At 40.9% G+C, this 20481-nt stretch overlaps 2 protein-coding genes across 8 annotated transcripts in view; one reads left to right on the top strand and one right to left on the bottom strand.

The window, feature by feature from the left end:
* Positions 1–3785, top strand: part of TTC39C (tetratricopeptide repeat domain 39C) — a 39443-nt gene extending 35658 nt beyond the window's left edge. For all 3 annotated transcript variants that reach the window (XM_030505467.1, XM_030508018.1, XM_030506336.1), the window contains exon 14: positions 199–3785. In XM_030505467.1, coding sequence (XP_030361327.1) covers positions 199–288 — 90 coding nt within the window. In that variant the 3' untranslated portion in view covers positions 289–3785. The remainder of the gene's footprint in view (positions 1–198) is intronic.
* Positions 3786–8270: 4485 nt separating this feature from the next.
* Positions 8271–20481, bottom strand: part of OSBPL1A (oxysterol binding protein like 1A) — a 74586-nt gene continuing 62375 nt past the window's right edge. For all 5 annotated transcript variants that reach the window (XM_030500835.2, XM_030501678.1, XM_030502518.1 and 2 more), the window contains 8 exons: positions 20291–20473; positions 19663–19770; positions 19487–19576; positions 19101–19227; positions 15726–15842; positions 14971–15094; positions 13040–13130; positions 8271–9452 (listed from right to left, as the gene is read on the bottom strand). In XM_030500835.2, the coding sequence (XP_030356695.1) occupies positions 9350–9452; positions 13040–13130; positions 14971–15094; positions 15726–15842; positions 19101–19227; positions 19487–19576; positions 19663–19770; positions 20291–20473 (943 nt within the window). In that variant the 3' untranslated portion in view covers positions 8271–9349. The remainder of the gene's footprint in view (positions 9453–13039; positions 13131–14970; positions 15095–15725; positions 15843–19100; positions 19228–19486; positions 19577–19662; positions 19771–20290; positions 20474–20481) is intronic.

Raw genomic sequence — 20481 nt, 5'->3', positions numbered from 1 at the left:
CTGCTCTCTTCACCAACTGGGAATTTCTGTAATAATTCTGTTGCTTTTGGTAATTGCAACATGCAGTCTCCAGTTCACCTCTTTTCTTCAGTGTCTTTCATAACATGACTTCCTAAGCATTAGTAGTAAAATTATCTTCATGTCTTACACTGAAGGAGGCTAATACTTACATGCTTTTCTTTTTTTTCCACCCCCCAGGAGGAATTTACAGGCTATGACTTTGAGAACAGATTGCACGTCCGCATACACGCAGCCTTAGCCTCTCTAAGGGAAGTAGTTCCACAGTGACGGACAGCAAGTCTTGTTATCCTTTCCCACAGTTTCTGCACTTTAAGATGAAGCAGAAGAAAAAGCTGTTGGGAAGACCAGCTTTTCTTCTGAAAACCACTTGTGCCAGAGACACTTTCCTAGTACGGTCAGGGTTGGTACGGCTTAGTAAAACATTATGATTTTAACTAAAAGTAAATCAACCAGGAAGAAGGTTAAGTGACCTTGTGTTTCTAACTCTTCAGTTTTTATTTTGTTTAAACCAAGCTGAACGCAATTGCTTGTAACATTGTGGGTAAGCCTAAATAAGCATACATGATTTATTTCAGCAATATTGGCAGGTGTAATTTTTACCTTTTAAAATAGATCTAGATCTGAAATGAAAGGGGAACACTTCTGGTTTCATTAGAATAATACAATAAAAGTAATTGGTATAAATGTTGAAGTTGGGAATGGTCAGAACACTTCTTTTTTTTTTTCTTCAAGTGTAAGCCAGTACACAGGAGGACAAAAACTGTTGAGCCACAAAAAGCAGATCTTACTAAATTTTAGTGGCTTATCTCAGTGACTTCATGATGATTAATATGTGAATTTTAAGCTTCACATCTCCTTCCATTCTTCATTCCTCCCTCCCAATCCAGCTCGTAACTGTGATATAAACGATGCCAATATTTAGGATCTCTGCTTCTGGTACATTCCAGCCAAATACTTTGTTTGACATGCAGTTATGGTATGGGCTGTTCTTATTTCTGCTCTTAATATTTTGAATATTACATTAAAATATATGGGACAGAGTAGTTTTACATATTTTTCATTCAAGCTGCTGAATCTTTATAGCAGTGACCTCTTAAAGGTATAAAAAACCCCCAAACAAAACACGAACCCAAAAATCTACTTTGATAATTACACCAATACCATGATATCATAGAATCGTAAGGGTTGGAAAGGACCTTAAGATCATCTAGTTCCAACCCCCCTGCCATGGGCAGGGACACCTCACACTAAACCATGTGGCCCAAGGCTCTGTCCAGCCTGGCCTTGAACACCGCCAGGGATGGAGCATTCACAACTTCCTTGGGCGACCCATTCCGGTGCCTCACCACTCTGACAGTAAAAGAACTTCTTCCTTATATCTAACCTGAACTTTCCCTGTTTAAGTTTGAACCCTTTGCCCCTTGTCCTACCACTACAGTCCCTGATGAAGAGCCCCTCTTCAGCGTCCTTGTAAGCCCCCTTCAGACACTGGAAGGCTGCTCTAAGGTCTCCATGCAGCCTTCTCTTCTCCAGGCTGAACAGCCCCAACTCTCTCAGCCTGTCTTCATATGGGAGGTGCTCCAGCCCCCTGATAATCCTCGTGGCCCTCCTCTGGACTCGCTTCAACAGCTCCATGTCCTTCTTATGTTGAGGACACCAGAACTGTGCGCAATACTCCAAGTGAGGTCTCACGAGAAAGTACTAGGTCTCTGTATGGTAGACCTGTGGTGTTCCAAACCTGTGGTGTTAAGATACTGAAATACCTCAGAGAGCTTGGATCTTCTATCATGACCATGTAATTTTTAATTCTTGGCCATCTGCGTGCTCATTTGTAGCTTTTTTCTTTTTACGTTTGTCTGTAATACGTAGCATCTCCTTATGTTTTATATTCAGTTAATATCATATTCTAGGAAGGTAAATATTTTTTTAAAGAAGCTTATGAATGGAAATCTGACCAGAAAGTTAGTAGAATTATGTTACTTTGCAAAGCTAAGAAAACTGGATATTCTTGGAAGTAGTTATCCAAAAGCCTTACATTTACTTTGGTCAGGTTGCCTTAAACAATTCCTTAGCTTAAACTTTTTTTCTTTTCCCCTTACCTGTTTGTAGAATATGTTGCCAAAGTTTTAGACCTTGCCCACACCTAACCTTCATTGATTTGCTTTTGAGGTTGCATCTAAAGCAAGACTGATATGGAGGAAAAAAGTAATACCCTATTTGGTGGGCCAGATGGAGTGGTTGAGACACTTCTATTTTTCTCCAGAAATACACAGTTCCTGCTATGAAAGGCATTCCTAGAGCTGTTAAATGCTTCTGTTGCAGTTCCTGAAGGAGAGGAGAGACTCTTAACTCTTACAAAAGCAGTTTTATTTTTCTATAATCTAGATGTGTTACAGATAGTGCACTGTTTGTTTTTTTTTTTATTCAACTTTGACAGTAATACTGAGTCATGAATGAGTGTTCAACCTTATTTGGTCAATCCAAGTAAGTACTGACTAGAAAACAATATATTGTGTATATGTAGTGACTACTTAGAATTCAGTAATGATTTTAAAAATGGGCTTTAATGTACTTGAAATCTTATTTTGTCCTATCTGACTCTTACTGTTTTGCAATCAGAGACACAGTTAGAAAGGATAGAGCTACTGACAAAATTCCTTTTAAGTGCACTGCTTAAGTATAATGTGAGGCTAGGCTGTTCAGGACACAAAGCACCTGCATGTGATTTGTGTTGGGATACCTAAGGTCTGCATACTCAGAAGTAGCTAGCAAGTTGTAGTAAATGTACTAAAAGGCCTTTTGTTCTCACCAGGCCAGGAGTGGGTATGGAAAGACACTATATATTCATATAACAGTTTAACTCTGTGCAAATTGCAGCTTTTCTGTGGATTTAGCGAGTCATCACTGAAATAGAACTGTTTCTGTATTATTTTTTTTTCTTCCCCTCATAGGAGAATCTCCTACACTGTAAATGTCAAAATTTATTTTTTATGTTAGATTGTGCCTGTGATGAGAGAAATTTCAATGGTATTTTGTGTAAACTGCTAAGTTTTTATACTTTGGAACTCGGAGGCATGGTCTAATAGCAATAATGGAATATGCATCTTGCTAGTTAATATGTTAAAACTTATCTTTACTGGGTCAGGTATTTTTGTTGACGTCGATGCAGTTTTTATCTCAATATGACTAATTTCAAATAACTAGAGTTTTTAGATGTCACAAGGTGGCATATTTATTGTGATGTACTGTAAATGTTGTTAATTTACAGAACTTGCACTTTTATATTTCTGGGTAAAACAAAAAGAAACGTGGACATGAGTTTTGTTCCCTCGCTCCTCAAATTTGTCTCTTAGTTGGTGGCCTCCTGAACAAATGATATCAAGCATTGGGAAAACTGCGATGTCAGGTGACTGTAACAAAGTTTTCTAGTCAGCAATTACCTCAGCATTTGTTCTTCCAGTATAATTATAGTCTTCTGCTTTAGAAAGTGAGTTACATGTGTCATGTTGAGATCAGCTATAGAGCGAACAAGATTTAAGATGTGTTTTTAAGACATCAAATTTACTTGTTCTTCATTAAAGAAAAAGAACCGCACACAATTGTATTTGTTGTATTCCTACACCTTTGAAAAATGTTTCTGATTTGCTCTAAAGCAAGCACTTTAATTTCTTCTCTCTGACTTTGAATGCTTGTTTCATAGTCCACTTACGCTTTGTTCTTAAATAAAATACCCCAAATGTTGTATTGAATTGCTTTTCAGTTTACACCAGTGTGATTGTCTTTCCAACAACTGATCCTACTCATGTTTAAAAATTGCTCTGTAACTGTTTGAAGTTTGAATGGGAGCAAGTGTTAGGCTGGCGTAGGGCTTATACATAGTGTTCTGAGGGTCCAGTTGAACCTACCAGTGGAGTCAAAGCAGGGGAGCCCATAAACAAGACTCCAGTTCCCTTTCCAGTCATCATTACAAAATACGAACAGTGGCAGCAATCGCTTTCAAGAAAAACTCTGCAATCCCAAACAAGTGACGTAGCATTAAAACAACCAAACCCACTGTTTCTCTTGAGACAGTAAGAAATTCAGCTTGAGACAGGCTTTCCAGAGTTAAATACTGAATTATTTCTAGTTTTGACCACTTGGTTTTTTTTTTTTTTTAAAGTATGTTTGGGCCCCCAAACTGGACCCAGGGTAAGTTACCAGGGTAGGTGTGTATTAGAGCTGCATCTTGCCTCCCTGCTGCTGCTCAGAATCTTTGCTTGGTCACCCAAGGTTTTCATGACCTGTTTAGCCTCTGTGTTCTACCCACCAGTGTGTTTGTTTCAGCCACAGGAAGTTCATGTGCAGTTGTCTTACTGTCAGACCCTAACTTTTTCATTGCTGCTTTTTCCAGAATGCTGTTTATCTTTAATGTGACTTTTCCACATCAAGTAATCTGTTAAGTTCAGCAGGACTGTCTGGTCTTTGATGGTTTTCAGTCATTTTTTGGGAAGCTGTGCTTATGTATAGGAGATGCCCAGAAGGGCTCCCAGGTGAAGAGGCTAAGAGGAAAGAAAAGCTTGTTTGAATTGAATATTTGAGAGGGGAAGAGGAGAGAGAGATTGTCAGGCTTCACAGAGCAAAGCCATTACATAACAACAAGTGCCTCCTAGTTTTTCACTAAAAGCCTGTATTGAAAAGATAATTGTACTGCTGGGACATACACTTTCCCCACTTGTAGCAAAGGCTCTGACTTTGTGCTGACAGAGTCAAACACACAAAGACACTTTAAATAAAAACATTATTTTGTACCTTTGATATGAAAACCAAGAAGTTTTTCATGGAGATTTTTGTATATGAATGCAAACTCCCACTTAGAATTCTACTGAAGTCTCTGGCAGGTAGAAATACGAAGGTGGTGCTTGCAAAAAATGCGAGTCCTCTTCTGCCTATTTATCTGAAGCTTTGAAAGATACTCTTGAGTTAAAAACCAAAAACTGAGCCCACCCCACGTACCCCCAGGCAGTGTGATACATTAACCTGTTATGAACTATCTAATGAAGAGTTAATGAATGACCTGAGCCTGTTTTTTGGCAGAAAAATACGGCTTATTTGGGACTTCGATTTGCTGAACTTCTGTCCAATTTCTAAGACTTTAAACATTGTCTGGAAGCCGTTACTTCTGCAGGTGGGCAAAGGATGGTGGGACAAGGTGATTATCTTCCGTTGGGCAAACTGTTCTTAGGCTGACTGGCCCTCCAGCTTGGACCGATGTGTTTTTCCTGATAGTTGTTCTTAAGTTTGACAGACACGCTTTGTGTCAGGGGCTGAAGCCTGTTTAAATATTTAAGTAGGTTCATACTTCTGTTACGTCTGATAATAACTTTTTCTGTGGTTTATGACATCTGCACTTCAACATCTTTGAGGCTTTTGCTGTGCGGAGCTCTGCAGACCTAGAATTTTGAAACTCTTCGGGAAGCAAATTTACAGTTACTTCTTATTGTGTTAATTGAGGAATGGTCTGAAAGTAACTGCCTCTGCACCCAGGTATGTTGAATGTCTTTATGAAGTCCTGCTGCTTCCATATGTTCTCCATACAGAAATCTAGACTTCAGATTAGATTACTATCCCAACTCCAGAAGTGATGTATTTTTCTCATCATCATACATATTCTTGAAGTATATATTATTCTTTCTATAGAAAAGCTATTCTTACTAATTTCGTAAGTCCATAGCATATTCATATCTAACTTTTTTAATATTATGGTCTGTGTTGTCACTTTCCAGGACTGACGAGCTGTCATGTGGGAGTTTTCTTAATGAGAAATTGTTTTCTAAGGATTCTTTTATGGAAGAAGCATTTTGTGGTGAGTTTACCATTAACATACTTTCCAGTGAACTAAATTGAAAGTGATATAATACTCTGTTAATTTTGAATGACCTCTTCTGGATCTGTTACTTATTAAAGTTACTGTACATAGTCTAGATACTTTTTAGCAGCAGTGACACTTGAGTCTTAAATCTTCAGTGCTGCTGGAATTCCCCTGGGGATTTCTAGAGATGCAGCAGTGCCAGAGCAGGTAGGTAGATGATGGGTTTACAACTTTTTGATGAAGACTGTAGCACTGTTGGTGGATGAGTTTTTATCCTACAGCAGAGTCCTGGTCACAGCTTGTCCCTACAATCTTCCTGCCTTCGCGATTCTCAGAAGTGCATTTAGTGGTAGCCTTGAGGATACAGCACTATGCAGCTACTTTTCTGGGGTTTGTTTTATTGGAACAGAAAATGATCTTGTGTGTATCCACTGAAAACGTGTACTGGAAAGCATATGCTGTCGCTGGGGCTTTGAGGTTTGTTTCAGGTTTTGCCCTTGCAACCATAAAGTTCTGCAGTATGAACGGAGCTGTATTAAGGAATAATCTTCTCTTTTCACACACTGCTGTGGCTGAAGAGGTTGCAGTCCCCAGCCATTTCCTCTGAGGTTCTGGCAGAGGTCACCACAGAACATCACTTCTCAGGTGCTGTATTTTGCAGTCTGTTGTGTCAGTCACTCAGCTGTTCTGCTTTCTGCAGGCTACAGCATTGGATCGCATGAAGTAACCCAAGACTGAGCACAACCTTACACTTATCACGGGGTGTTTTGGTGGGGTTCATCTTTAAAAAAGGTGAATTCAGGGCACGGGTTTGAATTCACATTGTGGTTCCCTAGTTGGCCAGCACCCCTGACCATGCCTCCCACTGCAGAGGGAACTGGAAGAGAAGACATCAGAGTACATAAATACTTTGCTTTCTGGGGAGCCCAAGCAAAGAGACAAGTGTACTGACACAGAGGAAGACCAGCTCCTTGAAGAACCTGATATTTAATATAGCTCCATGGAACTCAACACCCATCAATTGACAATTCCATTGCAGAAAGCAAATCCCACCCTGGATCTGCCTGGGCTTCATCCCCTGAGGAACCTGAACTGTTGGTGTATATCCCTGCTGAGCCAGCACAGTTTGCTGCCCGTGTCCTAGGTAACAGTGATTCTTTTTATTATGGGAGGCATGTGGCAACCAGTGTGCAGACTGTTTGTGAAGACTCTCAGACCTCAGAGGGTGAATTAACACTAGTAGAAGGTGCTGCTGATGCAGCAAATGATGTAAATGAAGGTGGTAAGAACCACCACAGTCACCTGCTCCTAAAGATGCACTATAGGCTGTGCCTTCCTGCAGCGAAGCTGAAGTTACCTCAGCCACTGAGGTTGTATCACTGTGTTGGCATGTTGAGCTGATGCTGGATGCAGAGGTTCCACCTTATGTAGAACAGTTTCCATAGAAAATAATCATTCCCTTTGTAGACCTGTTCTGTTAAAGATTGAGCAGCAATTACATGCAGGGCTCAAGTGCTACAACCTTAGGCCCATCTGCAGCTGATTTATTGTGCCGTTCTCAGAGAATGGAATCTACAGCACAAGTGGAATCATCTGAGCAAGCTTATGCCTTGTCAGGTAAGAAAGCTTGGGTCTTTCTGTCATCTTCCTGTTTCAGCTTCCAGCTCTACAGCTTCATCAGTGGTCAGTAAATGGAAAGCACCTCTGTCAGTACAATACAGGTACTTGTATTGTACTTCTGAGAAACTACTGTACCAATACGGTTTTCTTGGCTCCAGTATGCATGTGTTAGATCTTGCTGACACCTGTTCCAAGCACTGGGGCTAGGATTCCTGCCCTCTTGTGGGCACTAAGTCCACGTTATTTTTTTAAACAGGCTGTTTGGACTTCAGGAAGAATGGAGTCTACACTGTAATACATTATGCAAATGCTCCAATAAAGCCAGCAACTGGCACAGCATGCTCATGCATTTTATATTTTCCTAGCATGGCACAATATCCTGAATGTTACCTTCATGTGAATTTCACTGCAGTGGCCCAGCTTCTTCAGTGTATGTGTAAGCTCAGAGATACAGGTCACTGTGAGAACTGCCCCCTCACACAAAAGGCTGCCAAAGAAAAGGCTTTCCGTTATCTATGCACATACATCTCAGCATCACTACCTTGGTAATCCTAGTAGCACAAAGCCTAAAAATAGAAAGCATCTCATTGCCTTATGAACAGCATCAGCAGTCCAAACCAAGAGCTGCAATCTGCATGTTCAAGGAGGATGCTCCTGGTTCCCCAAACATCCCCACCCCATCTAAACACAGGGAAGCGCACTCTGCAACTTCACTGCAGCAGCTTTTGGAGTAGGCTTGCTCAGAAAGCAATCAGCACTGTCAAACACCACTCGCTTTAGATGGGATGCAAGAAGTTTTGAAGCCTTTATTTACCAGCAATTAAATTATTCAATTAACACTAACCTCCAGACAGCAGTTAAAATATTGTACAAAGAGCAGCTTGCCCTCTAGAAGCTCTGTACACAGTTCAATATAAACTTACATGCTAAGATTGAATGCACCCCACTGAAAAGGGGTAAAGCAGCTGTGCACAGGAGGCCTCACTGAGGTGCTGTACTACCTTTGAAATGCACAAGACTTCCTCCCAGGGAGTTTGCACAGTACAGACACAAGTCCTGTCCCTCCCCACCACGTCCCACTGGGTCCTGGACTGATGAGGTTCTTGTCTTTATACAGTGGTGCGGGGCACCAGAACTTTTAGTGCATGAAACAGATTCTTTTCAAACCTGTTGCTAGTGTGCAGTTCAAATCAAATCTGTAGGTATTTAAATGGCTCTTAATTCCTTAAACCATAAGGTTGGTAGCAAAACAGGAGAGCAAAATTCAGAACACACTGCACAAAACATTGAATAAATACCTCTGAGTAATGTTACCAGCTTAAACAACTGCATTAATGCTCCAGAGACAGGAATGCTTCTGGAATCTCTGACCAGAGCTCAGGATTCAAGGGAGTTCCTTTTTAGTAAAAGAAAAGTCAACTTTATGAAAAATTACATCTTTACAAAAGTGACACATCCTTCTTCATCTAAGAACAGAATATTGCAGTTCCTCTGGGTGCTTTTAAACATTCCCATGTCACAATAAATAAAACCAGTTTTATTTGTGCCAATGTTCTCTATGAAAGAAAGTATTCACAGAACAGCCGAAGGTGTTCTACTCCTCATACACCACAACCTAATATAGGTGTATTCAGCAAACAGGGCAGCTTGAAACCATGGCGACTCTGTCCACACAGGACCCACCATCAGCCAGAAAAATTTTTCCCCTACCTATGGGATGGCAGATCATGTACCACCAGATTTACTGTGGAGAGATGCTTAATATTCTGCTTGATAACTTGTCAGTTTTTTCAGGAGATAAGTAAAACATTAAACCAGATTAAGACTTATTTGTAGCAGTCACAGGCTCCTTATTGCATTTTAATAAATATCAGGCAAGTTAAAGTAGTTTCTGTCCCAGTAGTTGCCAGAATAGAGCCAGTCCTGCGTACCAGTGTAGGGATTGGGACCTTGGTGGAACCATCTGCAAGGAAACATAAAGCATGTAAGTGAAGTTATTAACACACACTTTTATAAAAGTTCAGAACTGCTTTGCTGCTTCTTCAGCAGTTTATTGTTCAAAGTAATTGTTGTGATTGCAGGAGCCCTCTTACATTTAAGTTTGTAAGTGAATTTAAAGTCATCTTCAGTGGGTGGATCTCTCCATTCACCACCACACAGCTTAAATTGCCTCCCAGGTGAAATTACTGATGACAGTATTTTGTCACTCGAAGCAGTCCAGACTATCACATATAAAAGGCAGGTAGAGTCTTACTTCAAAGCAGTTGTGAACAATCATTTTGGCATGCATAAGCAGTAACAGTTTTTGCAAGACATGTAAACACCACAAGCACTGCAGTCCTGAAAACAGAAAAACATTATTTCCCAGGGATCTACATTTCCCCTTGTTTTTTACAGCCTTGTTTTGCAGTGCACTTCACTCTGAACAAGTGTGCCTGTTACCCTCCGCATAGGTGAAGTATCGCCCGCAGGCCGCAGGAACAGTCCTGGCTTATTGTAATGTCACTGTGTTGCGTTGCACCGTTAGTGCTGGGAGCCTGATCTGAATGCCCAGAAAGCTGATTCCATCTGCAGGAAGTTACTTGCAAGCACTTGCTAAGATGGTTGTGGGTAGAAATACTGAAGTTTAGCACCTTCTTTCTTTCTTTCCTGCCCTCTCACCTAATACGGAGGTGCACAGATTACACCCTGCATGTGTTTGCAGCCTTTTGCTGTGGAGGACTATCATCTGTAAAATAAGGTGCACTTTCAAGGCCATACTACTGGCAAGTATTCCCCAGTGGGGAGTACAACCCTGTCAAATCACCATGGCACAGAAGTTTGTCCTCCTCCCTCCTCTCCTACACTGTTTCTGGCAATCCTGCTGCTGTTACTGTGTTCGGTTGGGGCCCCAGTTACTCAACCTTCTGCCTCAACAGCACACACTACACAGTACCAGACCTCCAGCATTTTAACTTCTTGCTGTATTTTGCCAAGCTGTGCTTATGGCACAAGTCAGCCTGCTAGAAGCTGTTTCTGTTCATAGGCTCCACGGCTTCCTTTCACCTCCTCACTGGCCACAAAAGCCAGTACTTCCTTCATATCCCTCACTGCAGCAAACACACTCAAATCATGCATGTGCAAGGCAGCCCATTTTAACTCATCTCTTCCCTTCTAGGGTACCATAAGGTTTCAGAACAGAAATTTAAGGACATTTGGACCAAGTATGACTTGATCTCTTTAAAAAGCAACAGCATGAAGGCCACCAGTAGTGCAGTGTTATGTTACAAAGCAGGGCAGCTAATGGGCAAGTGTTGCTTGGCTCAAAAGATTTGAGATGTGCATCGGAAGAAATGCCTTGTACCATCCTCACGGTGGTGAACTGAACAGTTGCAGAACACTTCAGTGGTTCTCTCCTCTGTCTGGTGAAGTGAACTGAAGTCAACAGAAGTCATTCACCCCAGTACTGTACATGGTAAACTGCTGCATCACTTCCACACAAGATGAGTCAGCTATTCCAAAGTGTATGCGTGTGTCTAGTGTAGCTCACTCTGGAGCATAAAGCCAAGCATTTGCTGGGAGACAGGGCTAAAAGCACAGTTACCTCATCTCTCAGGTTAAAGAATTCTACCACCCAATACCTCACTAGTGTGTCTTCAACACTTGCACAGGTCAGGACAATGTGCCCCTCCTCCAGCAACCACCTACTTCAATAGGATGGGAAAGGCAATGGGAAGAAACAAGTCTGAGAGACCTAGGAGACCCAGAGCAATCAGATAATCTGGTTTCAAAACTGAATTAGTCTTCTACTCAAGACTTGAGACTACTGATCAGTCTCTAAAACGTTCAGTGTTCAACATGAATCACTTCTTCAGAAACACCAAAACATCACTTCTAAAATGGATTCAAAATAATTTAAGAAAAATCACTAGGCACTTTGGAGAACTGTCCTACAAGGAAGGAACACTACTAGCCAAAGAAGCCTGCTTTTCTGTGGCAAGGAAACTGCAGTAGTTCACACCAGAGTTTATATTATACTGTAGATAAGACCTACAGTTGATCTGGGAGTAGGAGAATTTCCCCTCATGGTATGCATTTTCCCACCCTCAAAGCACAACTCTTCCTATACAGGCTTTATGTTCATCCTTTGGAGGAGTCAGACCTGGCATTCCTACTAAAGAGATCAGAGACTAGGAATTTTCTGCCAAAGCTTTAGAAACATCCTGGAAAACGATATCGCAAGACCAGTGCTGAGCAGGTCTACAGTACCTCCACAACAGCAACTGAAGAACCTTGTGAATGGTGTCTGCACTAATTATATACCTTGAAAACTACTGCTCTGAGTTGCCCCCTGGGAATTCCCCAATTTCCCATACTAACCTCAGGTGCTTTGAGCTATACCTTAAGCTACTTCAGGCACCTGGAAGAACAGAATATGAGTATCCCTTGCTTGGAAAACACTTGGTGAGAGCTAGCAGCACTCTGAATTCAGGAAAGGAAGCAGGAGGTGCAAGACTGTCCAGCACTCAACACGTTTACTTGGAAGCATTACAAAGATGTTATTTTCCACCAGTCTCAGGGCAAACAAACCCAAACACTTCAGGAGAGCAGGCACAGGAAAAAGACAAAGGCAGACATGTCCAAACCTGGGACTCTGGGATGATGGGTGACTTCATTTGAAAAAAAGAAAAAAGTGATTTATAGTTACAAACAGGCATTTTAAAGATTTAATCCACAGTGTCTGGGTGTATTAATAGCTAGTTAATAGAGAAAAGATGATGCTTGCTTATTTTTAGAGACTTTAGCCCTACAATTTTTTTCTGTGAAGAGACCATCAATTTATTACTATACTTTTGGATAGACTTTGTCTGGTCAAACTAGATTCATTCAGTCATGTTTTCACAGCTTCTACTTAGCATGTGTGTCGGAACTCCAAAATGACCCCTCTCATAGTAAAAAAGCAATCATCCTTGTAAGCTAACTTCTCCCTTAGCTCTTCTAACTTTAGCAGTCAGTAGCCCTTTCAGAAAGGAGACCATGATTTTGATAGCTGGGTGATACAGTCATTTTGCCAGCTTTGAGAATAACTAACTATGCAGTAGGAATACAGTATTGCCAGCACAAAGCAACTGATCTGAGAAGCCAAGCTATCAAGTTCACTTCACTTGGAGGAAGCATCTCCTCCTCTCTTTGGCCAAGCATGCAAATTTGAGGTGATAATAAATTAATCAGCAACAACAGTCCTTACAAGCAGCTATCAGTGACAACACCTTTTCGTGTCAGAACCAAGAGGCGCTCAGAAAAGACAGCACAGTTTGAATTTGAATATGGGTGTGCAAGCAGCGAGAGGGAAGGGAGCGAGACCAAGCCTGACACTTTTCTCTGGAAGCACTACAGCCTGCAGGGACCAAGTCTGCAAATAGAACAGTGGCACTACCGAACCTGATGATGCCAGCTCTTCATGCGGACGCAGCACTGCACATCACCAGCATGGACTGGCAGTTAACCTGAATGTTCAAAACCTTTTATATAACTACACACACACACACACAGAGGCAAGCACACACTAACCTCGTTTTCCAGTCTTCCTCTGACTTTGAACGATTTTTGCGGGCAGTCCTTTGTTTTTCCTCTAGCCTCTTCTTTTCTTCACTAGCTAGATCTTGAAAGAGTAAGTACACACAAACGGAAATACAGAAGACATTAAAACGTAATATAAGACAGGGACATTACCATCTGACCCGGCAAATAAGGGAAGCAGTAAATGTTGTCCATTTAAAAACACAGAAGAGCAGCTGGTTGTCTTAAGAGCAAAGCCAGGCTAGCTGTGGCACGAGATCAGTCAATGAAATTCCAATCTTTAAGACAGCTAAATACATGTTTATCCATCACCTGAGGCCCCTGAAAATGTGTCTATGTGACACCAAATGTGAGCTAGGGGAGGTGGCATACCTAGAATTTATTTCAGTAGGAAAACTGATTAAGATATGCTGGATTCATTTCAGAAGTCCGACCACCTGCTGCTTTAAGGTTTGGGATAAGTTGTTACTAGTGCCTAGTTGCTGATCAACAGGGGGTTGCAATACTCATTTCCAAACCACAAATTGTCACTTTGCAGCATCCTTCATTTTTTGTTAACGCACTAAGGTAGCACGGACCATGGTCCTAAACAAGCAGAATGACTGCTTCTATTTGGCAGAAAGTATGGTCAGAAAGTCTGAGGACTAAGTCATACTAAGAAGCAGATTAGGTGAAGGCTCATCTCTTTCCTACACGAATCCTCGAAAAGCATTTCATTAACATTTTAGAGAAAAGTAGTTTTTTTGGAAGTTCATTTTTGGAAGACATTCTCAGTTACCCTGCCAGCTCCTTACATACTACATGCTACCAGCCTATCTGCTACACAAACTTGATGCCGTTAGTATAGTTAAGGAATATGGTCTGTTGATAATAGCATAGTTTTTGCACTTCAAGTTTAGACAAATTACTGGGGATGTCTGAAGCAAGTATGTCTGTCCTGGTGGCCACAAAAGAATCATACGGGCTGGAGAGACTGGTTGTGGGAATTCACTGACCTGCCTTTTAAAAGCCTCAAAGAGGTGGTTTTCAGCTTCTGAGAAAAAACTGTACAGTTCAACTGTACTGTATTACACCTGTGTCACTGGCTTTTGTTTTTCATAGCCAGATCTCAGACTGTTTTATCAGAAGCAGAGGGCCTAAAGCTAAATAAAAAAATAGCATCATGAAGTTTAAGATTCTTGCTTATGTGGAAGAACCATAAGCAAGTAGGTGATGTGGTGGGTTCTTGGCCAGCAACTGTGTGCCCACAAGCCACTTGCTCTCTCCCATCCACCCCAATGGGTTAAGGGAGGGAATCAAAGAGCAAAAGCAAAAAAACCCAAAAAACCTCATAGGTCAAGATAAAGATGGTTTAGTAAGTGAAGGGAAATAAAAAAACCGGATGGAAGTGATGCAAAGGCAAGCACTTACTACCTTCACCAACAGATCTGTATATGCAGCCAGTCTCCAAGCCACAGCTACTTCCCCCCGACACACCCAATTTATTGCTCAGCATGATGTTATTACACGGCATGGAATATCCCTTTGGTCAGTTTGGGCCAGCCTCTTGCCAACTCCAGAAACAGAGGCAGCTTTAACACTGTGCACATGTTCAGCAATAGCCAAAACACTGATGCGTTATCAGCACTACTTTGGTCACCAGTCTAAAACACAGCACCATATACGGGCTGCTATGAAGGAAATTAACTCTATCCCAAGCAGCCCCAGCAGAAGTGGGTGACACATCTTTCACCAGAAGCATACCAGAAGCTGCAGAAGGCTGTACTGTATTAAAGAGCTATTGTCTGCAGCATGGAGGAATGTATCTTTATGGGTAGCTACTTACTCACAATTCATCTAAAAACTTTTATGTGGAATTTACTTTTTTCTAGTCCCTCAGTTTTAACAAAAATAAAAACACTTTTGCCAATAATTGAAGTTACCTATTTCTCCATTTTCCATGGCTCTGATATCTGGTCGTAGCCGGCAGTCGGTTTTGGGGATGACACTCTCCATTTCTTTGTCCAACTCATTCAAAGCCATAGCAAAGCTAGTAAAATTATACATCTGAAATTCAAAGACGAAGATAAAAGGTGAGTTTACAATGTCTCCAGCAGCTAGTCTTAATACACAAGAAAGATTTTATGATGTTTAAAATTTTATGATGTTTTTAGACAGCAGCTAAGTGCTTTTTTTATCGTTTAATCACTCAAGATAGGAATACTCAAGACAGCAGCAAAACTGCACTGTCAGGCAGAGTGTAGGTGATCCACGGTGGTTCTGTTTAAGCAGGCCAGCATCCAATTACTCAGTGCACTATTTCTCTCTTATCTTCTTTTTCCAGTCCTACTGGTATTTTCCCTATCTCTGTAGAGAGATTTCCCCCTTGATTAACTCACTGAAGGCACCTTTTTGTGTTCCAATTCTTGGTCTTTCCAATTGCACACATACCCCTGCATTCTGCCCACTGGCTCTCCAGCTCCACAGCCCTTCACACACCAACTCAAGCTGTGCAGGCTTTGCAAGCATCTGTCCATCCAACCCCACATTACAGAGTTACAGTTGTAGTGGGAAAGTTTGTTGCAATAAACAGGCAAATCCACACTCGTTAAAAAAGACAACAAAGGGATTTGCTTTGTGTTGAAGACACACAATAATGGGACAGCACACACTTTCAGTGAGCAGAAGCATAGCTGACCTGTGCTGAATTTGGAGGTCTTGGAGTTATCTTCCACAGCAAAATACTTCCAGGAATAACATACACACTCTCTGAATCTGGCATTGGCATCTCATCTGGTTCCTCAGTATTTCCCACCTGAAGGCAGCACACAAAGAAAAGAAGAGGAGTTACGTAAATCATAAACCATTTACACTCATTCATTCCAACACTGGAACTTAGATAAAATTATTTCCTTGACCACAAGTAAGTAATTTCAGCCACAAAAACTCTTCTAGATGCTTGTCAAGAAGGATAACAGCATTAACATAGCACACATACTCCCAAATCCCTCCCAGTGGAAGATTATAAACAGCTTCTTGCGTCAACGTCTTCATATATATAATCTGGATGTTCCAAGCTTTAAGAAATGTCCATTTTTCTACCACAGAGATGTCCTGTTTCCTCAAACACAAGCATTTGCATGCCTGGTATTTAGCTCCACTATCGTTTCATTAAAGTATAAGAACAGAAGTCACATTCCGCATCCTTCCACATCAAAGAAACACCAGCTCATGATGCAAATGCTGTCTTCAGTTTGCACACAACAAAACCCTATGCTAGCGCTCTTTGCTCAGAGGTACCTTCCTTTCCATTCACCACTACGCTACTACAATGGCAAACTGCAAACATTAAATGAATATCCTAGATTAGCTACTTCTTCTGGGAAAGGTATGCTGTGAAGACTGACATATACAGCCTGAGACAGCTGCAGCCACAGCACTGGGAAATACGTTTCCCAGAAGAGGAAAAACTTCACCCAGGCTTGCTAGGGCAGTAGAAAATAACTGGTGTAGATGTGACCTGAACTAGTTCTAAACCATCACCTGTTTTACGCACAGCCTTAAAGCAGGTGGGGTCCAATGCTGCTCACACTAATTCTGCCACACAAGCTATGTTACAGTACCGGACTGCATGTGGCTGACAATGCATGTGGCTCCACCAAGAAAACTTCGTGTTGCTATCACAGCTAAACCCAGCATCACGTTTTAGAGATTAAAAACGAACTGGATTAAAACCAGCACTGGAGATTAAAACTCAACTTAAAGGCAACTAATGCTTTAAATACATTGGCTACATGCCAACAGCTTTAATCCTGCTGCTAACAAGCTTTGCTTTCTGATGGTTGCGTCAGATAATACAGACCAATGTTTCAGAGCAAAAAAAGCCAGTACCCAAACTAGGCTTGGTTGTCCTCTGAGATGATTCATGTGTCGCGCCTCTGAGAAAATGACAAAGAATTAAGGATTCTGTTTCACTGTGGAGTGCTTGGATACAGTGCTTTTAATAACAAACAGGTTGGAAAGTAACCAGAACAACATGCAGACCGGGTTCAGTACCTCAGCTATTTGGAAGATAAACAGGGGGTTTAGCCAACTATCTCTGAACTGTGCTGGCAATCTGACATTCTGTCCTTGAAAGGACACCAATCAATCCTGCAGAAGTCAAAAGTTTGAAGCAGAACAGACGAGTAAGGTATCCTTGTATCAAAACAAAGACATTTCAATACCAGACTGTCCAACTCCAAACCAACTTCCACAGAAAGGCGACGCACACTGACATTTGTGCCTTGGTGGATACATAACCTTAAAAATGTTGTAAGAATTACAAAGAACTAGTTAAAAAGTGGATTTTGATGTGCTCTTGCCACAACGATTCACATTTTGTGCTCAGCGCTGCTCAACCTCTCAGTATATTGCTAGGAGGATAGTAACAGACTTTGCCAAAGCAAGACTTCTGATGTCTGTAAACAAGAGCAGTTGCTGTTGCTTTACATGATGCTCCTCCATATACTTACACTGGAAATTCTGCACAAAGTACTTTATCTTGATTTAAAATAGGCTCTAGTTCATTCAGATCAGGATCATCCTGGTCTAACCCCAGCTCTACTACAAATAACTCTTCTGATGTCAGTAAAATATCACCTCCGCATACATGAGGGATTGCCTTAATTCCTGTAAAATTATTTTTCCTTAAATTCTATCCCTATTAAAAAAAAAAGAAAAAAAGAAAAAAATAAAGGGATTGGGGGAAAATCCAGGAGAATTTGCAAAAGGGCTCACATTGAAGCAGATCCCCTAAAGGGAGAAAGAAAAGCAATCCTTCATTTGTAGCAATGCAGCATGGAAGAATAGATGGAATATAACTAAATAAATCTGAAAATTCTAATTAGGAGAAGTTTCAAAGACCATGTAGTTTCATGCTTGAATGAATCCTTCACTATTATGAAGGAACAAACCACATCCAGACATGATACATGAAACTTGGCTCACCTAGATGCTCAAAACCCATAAACAGTATCAACTCCTCAAACACAAGGGGGCAGTGGAAATACACATTCAGCAGACTGCCCGATTCGTAGCGCGCATTACAAAGCTTTCAGTTTTCTACACAGAAATAGTCTGTTAAATGAGTAGGAAAAGCCTGCTTTTCTAGAGTCAGAGCAACACTGCAACGTGAGCTTTATGCAACAGGATGCTTCATTTTCAAGTAATCGTCTTAAGCGTTGTTGGGAAATGCAAAGTGGTAGCTGAACAAAGACACAGGGTGTGTTTTTCTTTGCTCCTTCTCCTTAGAGCTCACAGGATCAGACCCAAAGAGAAGCAGTAATCCCCACTGCTTTAGGGCTCTCTTGACGACAAACACTGGTGCAATCTCAGGTACAGCAACAATCTGAACCTGCACAGGAACAACTGTTTTCAGAGTTCTTTGTCTCTTTTTTCTTCAGAAAAAAACCTAACACCAAACAAACAAAAAAATCTGGCTCCAGTCAAAGGGAAACAATCCCTGTTTTAAGCTATTATGCGAGTGTTGTTCTTCATCAAGCTGTTTTTTGTCACCATCATCATACACCTTAAACAAAAAGCACACTGCTGACCAGAAATCTGGAAGAAATAAGAATAATGGTATGGGTTTCTTTGTTTTGGGTGGTTTTTTTCCCACAAGAAATACAAAAATTCCTTGTAAAAGCGGTAAAATATGATCTTCTATCAAGATGAGAAATTAGACTACCCTGCCTCTAGAGGTCGAAATCCTCCTATTAGACCAGTGTTATCATATATCATCAGAACCATGGTCCAACTAATGGGTATCCTATTTCTTCCACACAACCTGGGAGAAAGAGCCGGGTAATGAACCAGCCAGCATTTAGATCACTCCAAGTTTTGGATAGTTTGAATACAAATCCTTGAGAGAGAAAGCATTTAATTCCTTAATGCTGGTACTCATCCAATACGTTTTGTATCCTACTAGAAAAGAAATTAAGTGAAATAAATCTTAATGCTCTTAAATGCTACTAAAATAATTATTTTAGCTGTCTTATGCTTTTGAGACACCACCTCTTTATGTGATTAATACCTGTTTACCGCTTTTCTTCTCTTCTGTATTTTTCTTGTCAATTTTTTTGTAAGCATCGAATGTGGCTGGGTCGACACTGTACAAACACTCAGTCCACTTCCCATACAGCGCACAAAGTTTCTTTTTGCTGTAAAAGAAAAAAAAAAAAAAGACTAAGTTTACAAAGGAGCTTAAAGAGATTTATTTCATCATTTCAGGCAAAAACATCTGAAAGAAGAACTTCTGAGAGCAACTCTTAAAACTCCATTATTGATGTTGCACAATTCATACCCTTGCTGTTGCAGGTTCATGCCTTTGACAGACTATGTTAAAAGGCATTCAGTTCTACAGCTCCCATCAGAAACAGAGGGCAGCCATTTGTTCCCTATGAGGAATGAAGCTGTTACCTTTTGTCCTGAATGTAGCCTTCAACTTTGTGCAACTCCTTCCCAAAGAGGCCGCAGGGCTTAAAGCTCAGTATACATTTCTCACCAGTTCTAAAGGCAGAACAAGAGGGCACAAATTACTTCCAAATACTTTTTCAACCTTTTAGCAAGTGAAAGCACTCACACTCTTAACTTACTTATGGTTTGTTATTTCTACGTTTCCATACTGCTCAATCCAAAGTTTTCCCACAATAATGTTATGCACACAGCATGTAGGATTTGTCCACGTGTAGGCTTCATTGTGTCTAAGGAAGGGAAACAAAAATTGAAATACTGCATCTTTGTATTGGACGTTACTGCTGCAAACAGCCATCATCTATAAATTGCACTAAGTCTTGAAATGGACATGGCAATAAGTCAGGAAACTCAAGAAATTTATTATCCTATTGCTACACATTTTATCAGTTCCTTAAAAATCCATTTTATCAATTCTTTAAAATGGCCACTTCAGTGCAGTCACTGTTAGCACTGAATGACATGAACAGGACTCAAGCGTGCTAGTCATGGTAGGACTGACATCCAAGCATCTGTAGAACATGCAGACACAAGCCCCAACTATTGCTACTATTACTATGCAGTGTATTAGGAGACACGATGGCAGTTCTTTTCATCTTCTCATACACTCCTCCCCACAAAGTGATCAAAACATCAAACATTAGTATGTGGATGTTAAACAAGTCCATTCCTAAGCTATGAGGCTCTAATGCACACTAATCATCACTGATGTGGCCACTGTGCCTCTGCAATTATTACTTATCAACTTACTCAAGAAGCTCCAAAGTCATTGTGCCTTTTGGTTCTGCTTCCACGCTCTTGCCCCAGAACTTGAGTTTAGGATAAATTGATCCATGAAACACAAAATCATTATTTAAACCTTCAGCATAGAAAGCACTGATTGGTGGATGATGGCTAACTTGCTCTGAGAGAAGTCTAAATCCAAGATCATCTCTGCAAAA

Source organism: Strigops habroptila, chromosome 1 (assembly GCF_004027225.2).
Source record: "Strigops habroptila isolate Jane chromosome 1, bStrHab1.2.pri, whole genome shotgun sequence".
NCBI classification, from domain to species: Eukaryota; Metazoa; Chordata; class Aves; order Psittaciformes; family Psittacidae; genus Strigops; species Strigops habroptila.
Note: the sequence above shows the minus strand (reverse complement) of the source record. Positions and strands in the feature narration are given on the sequence as shown.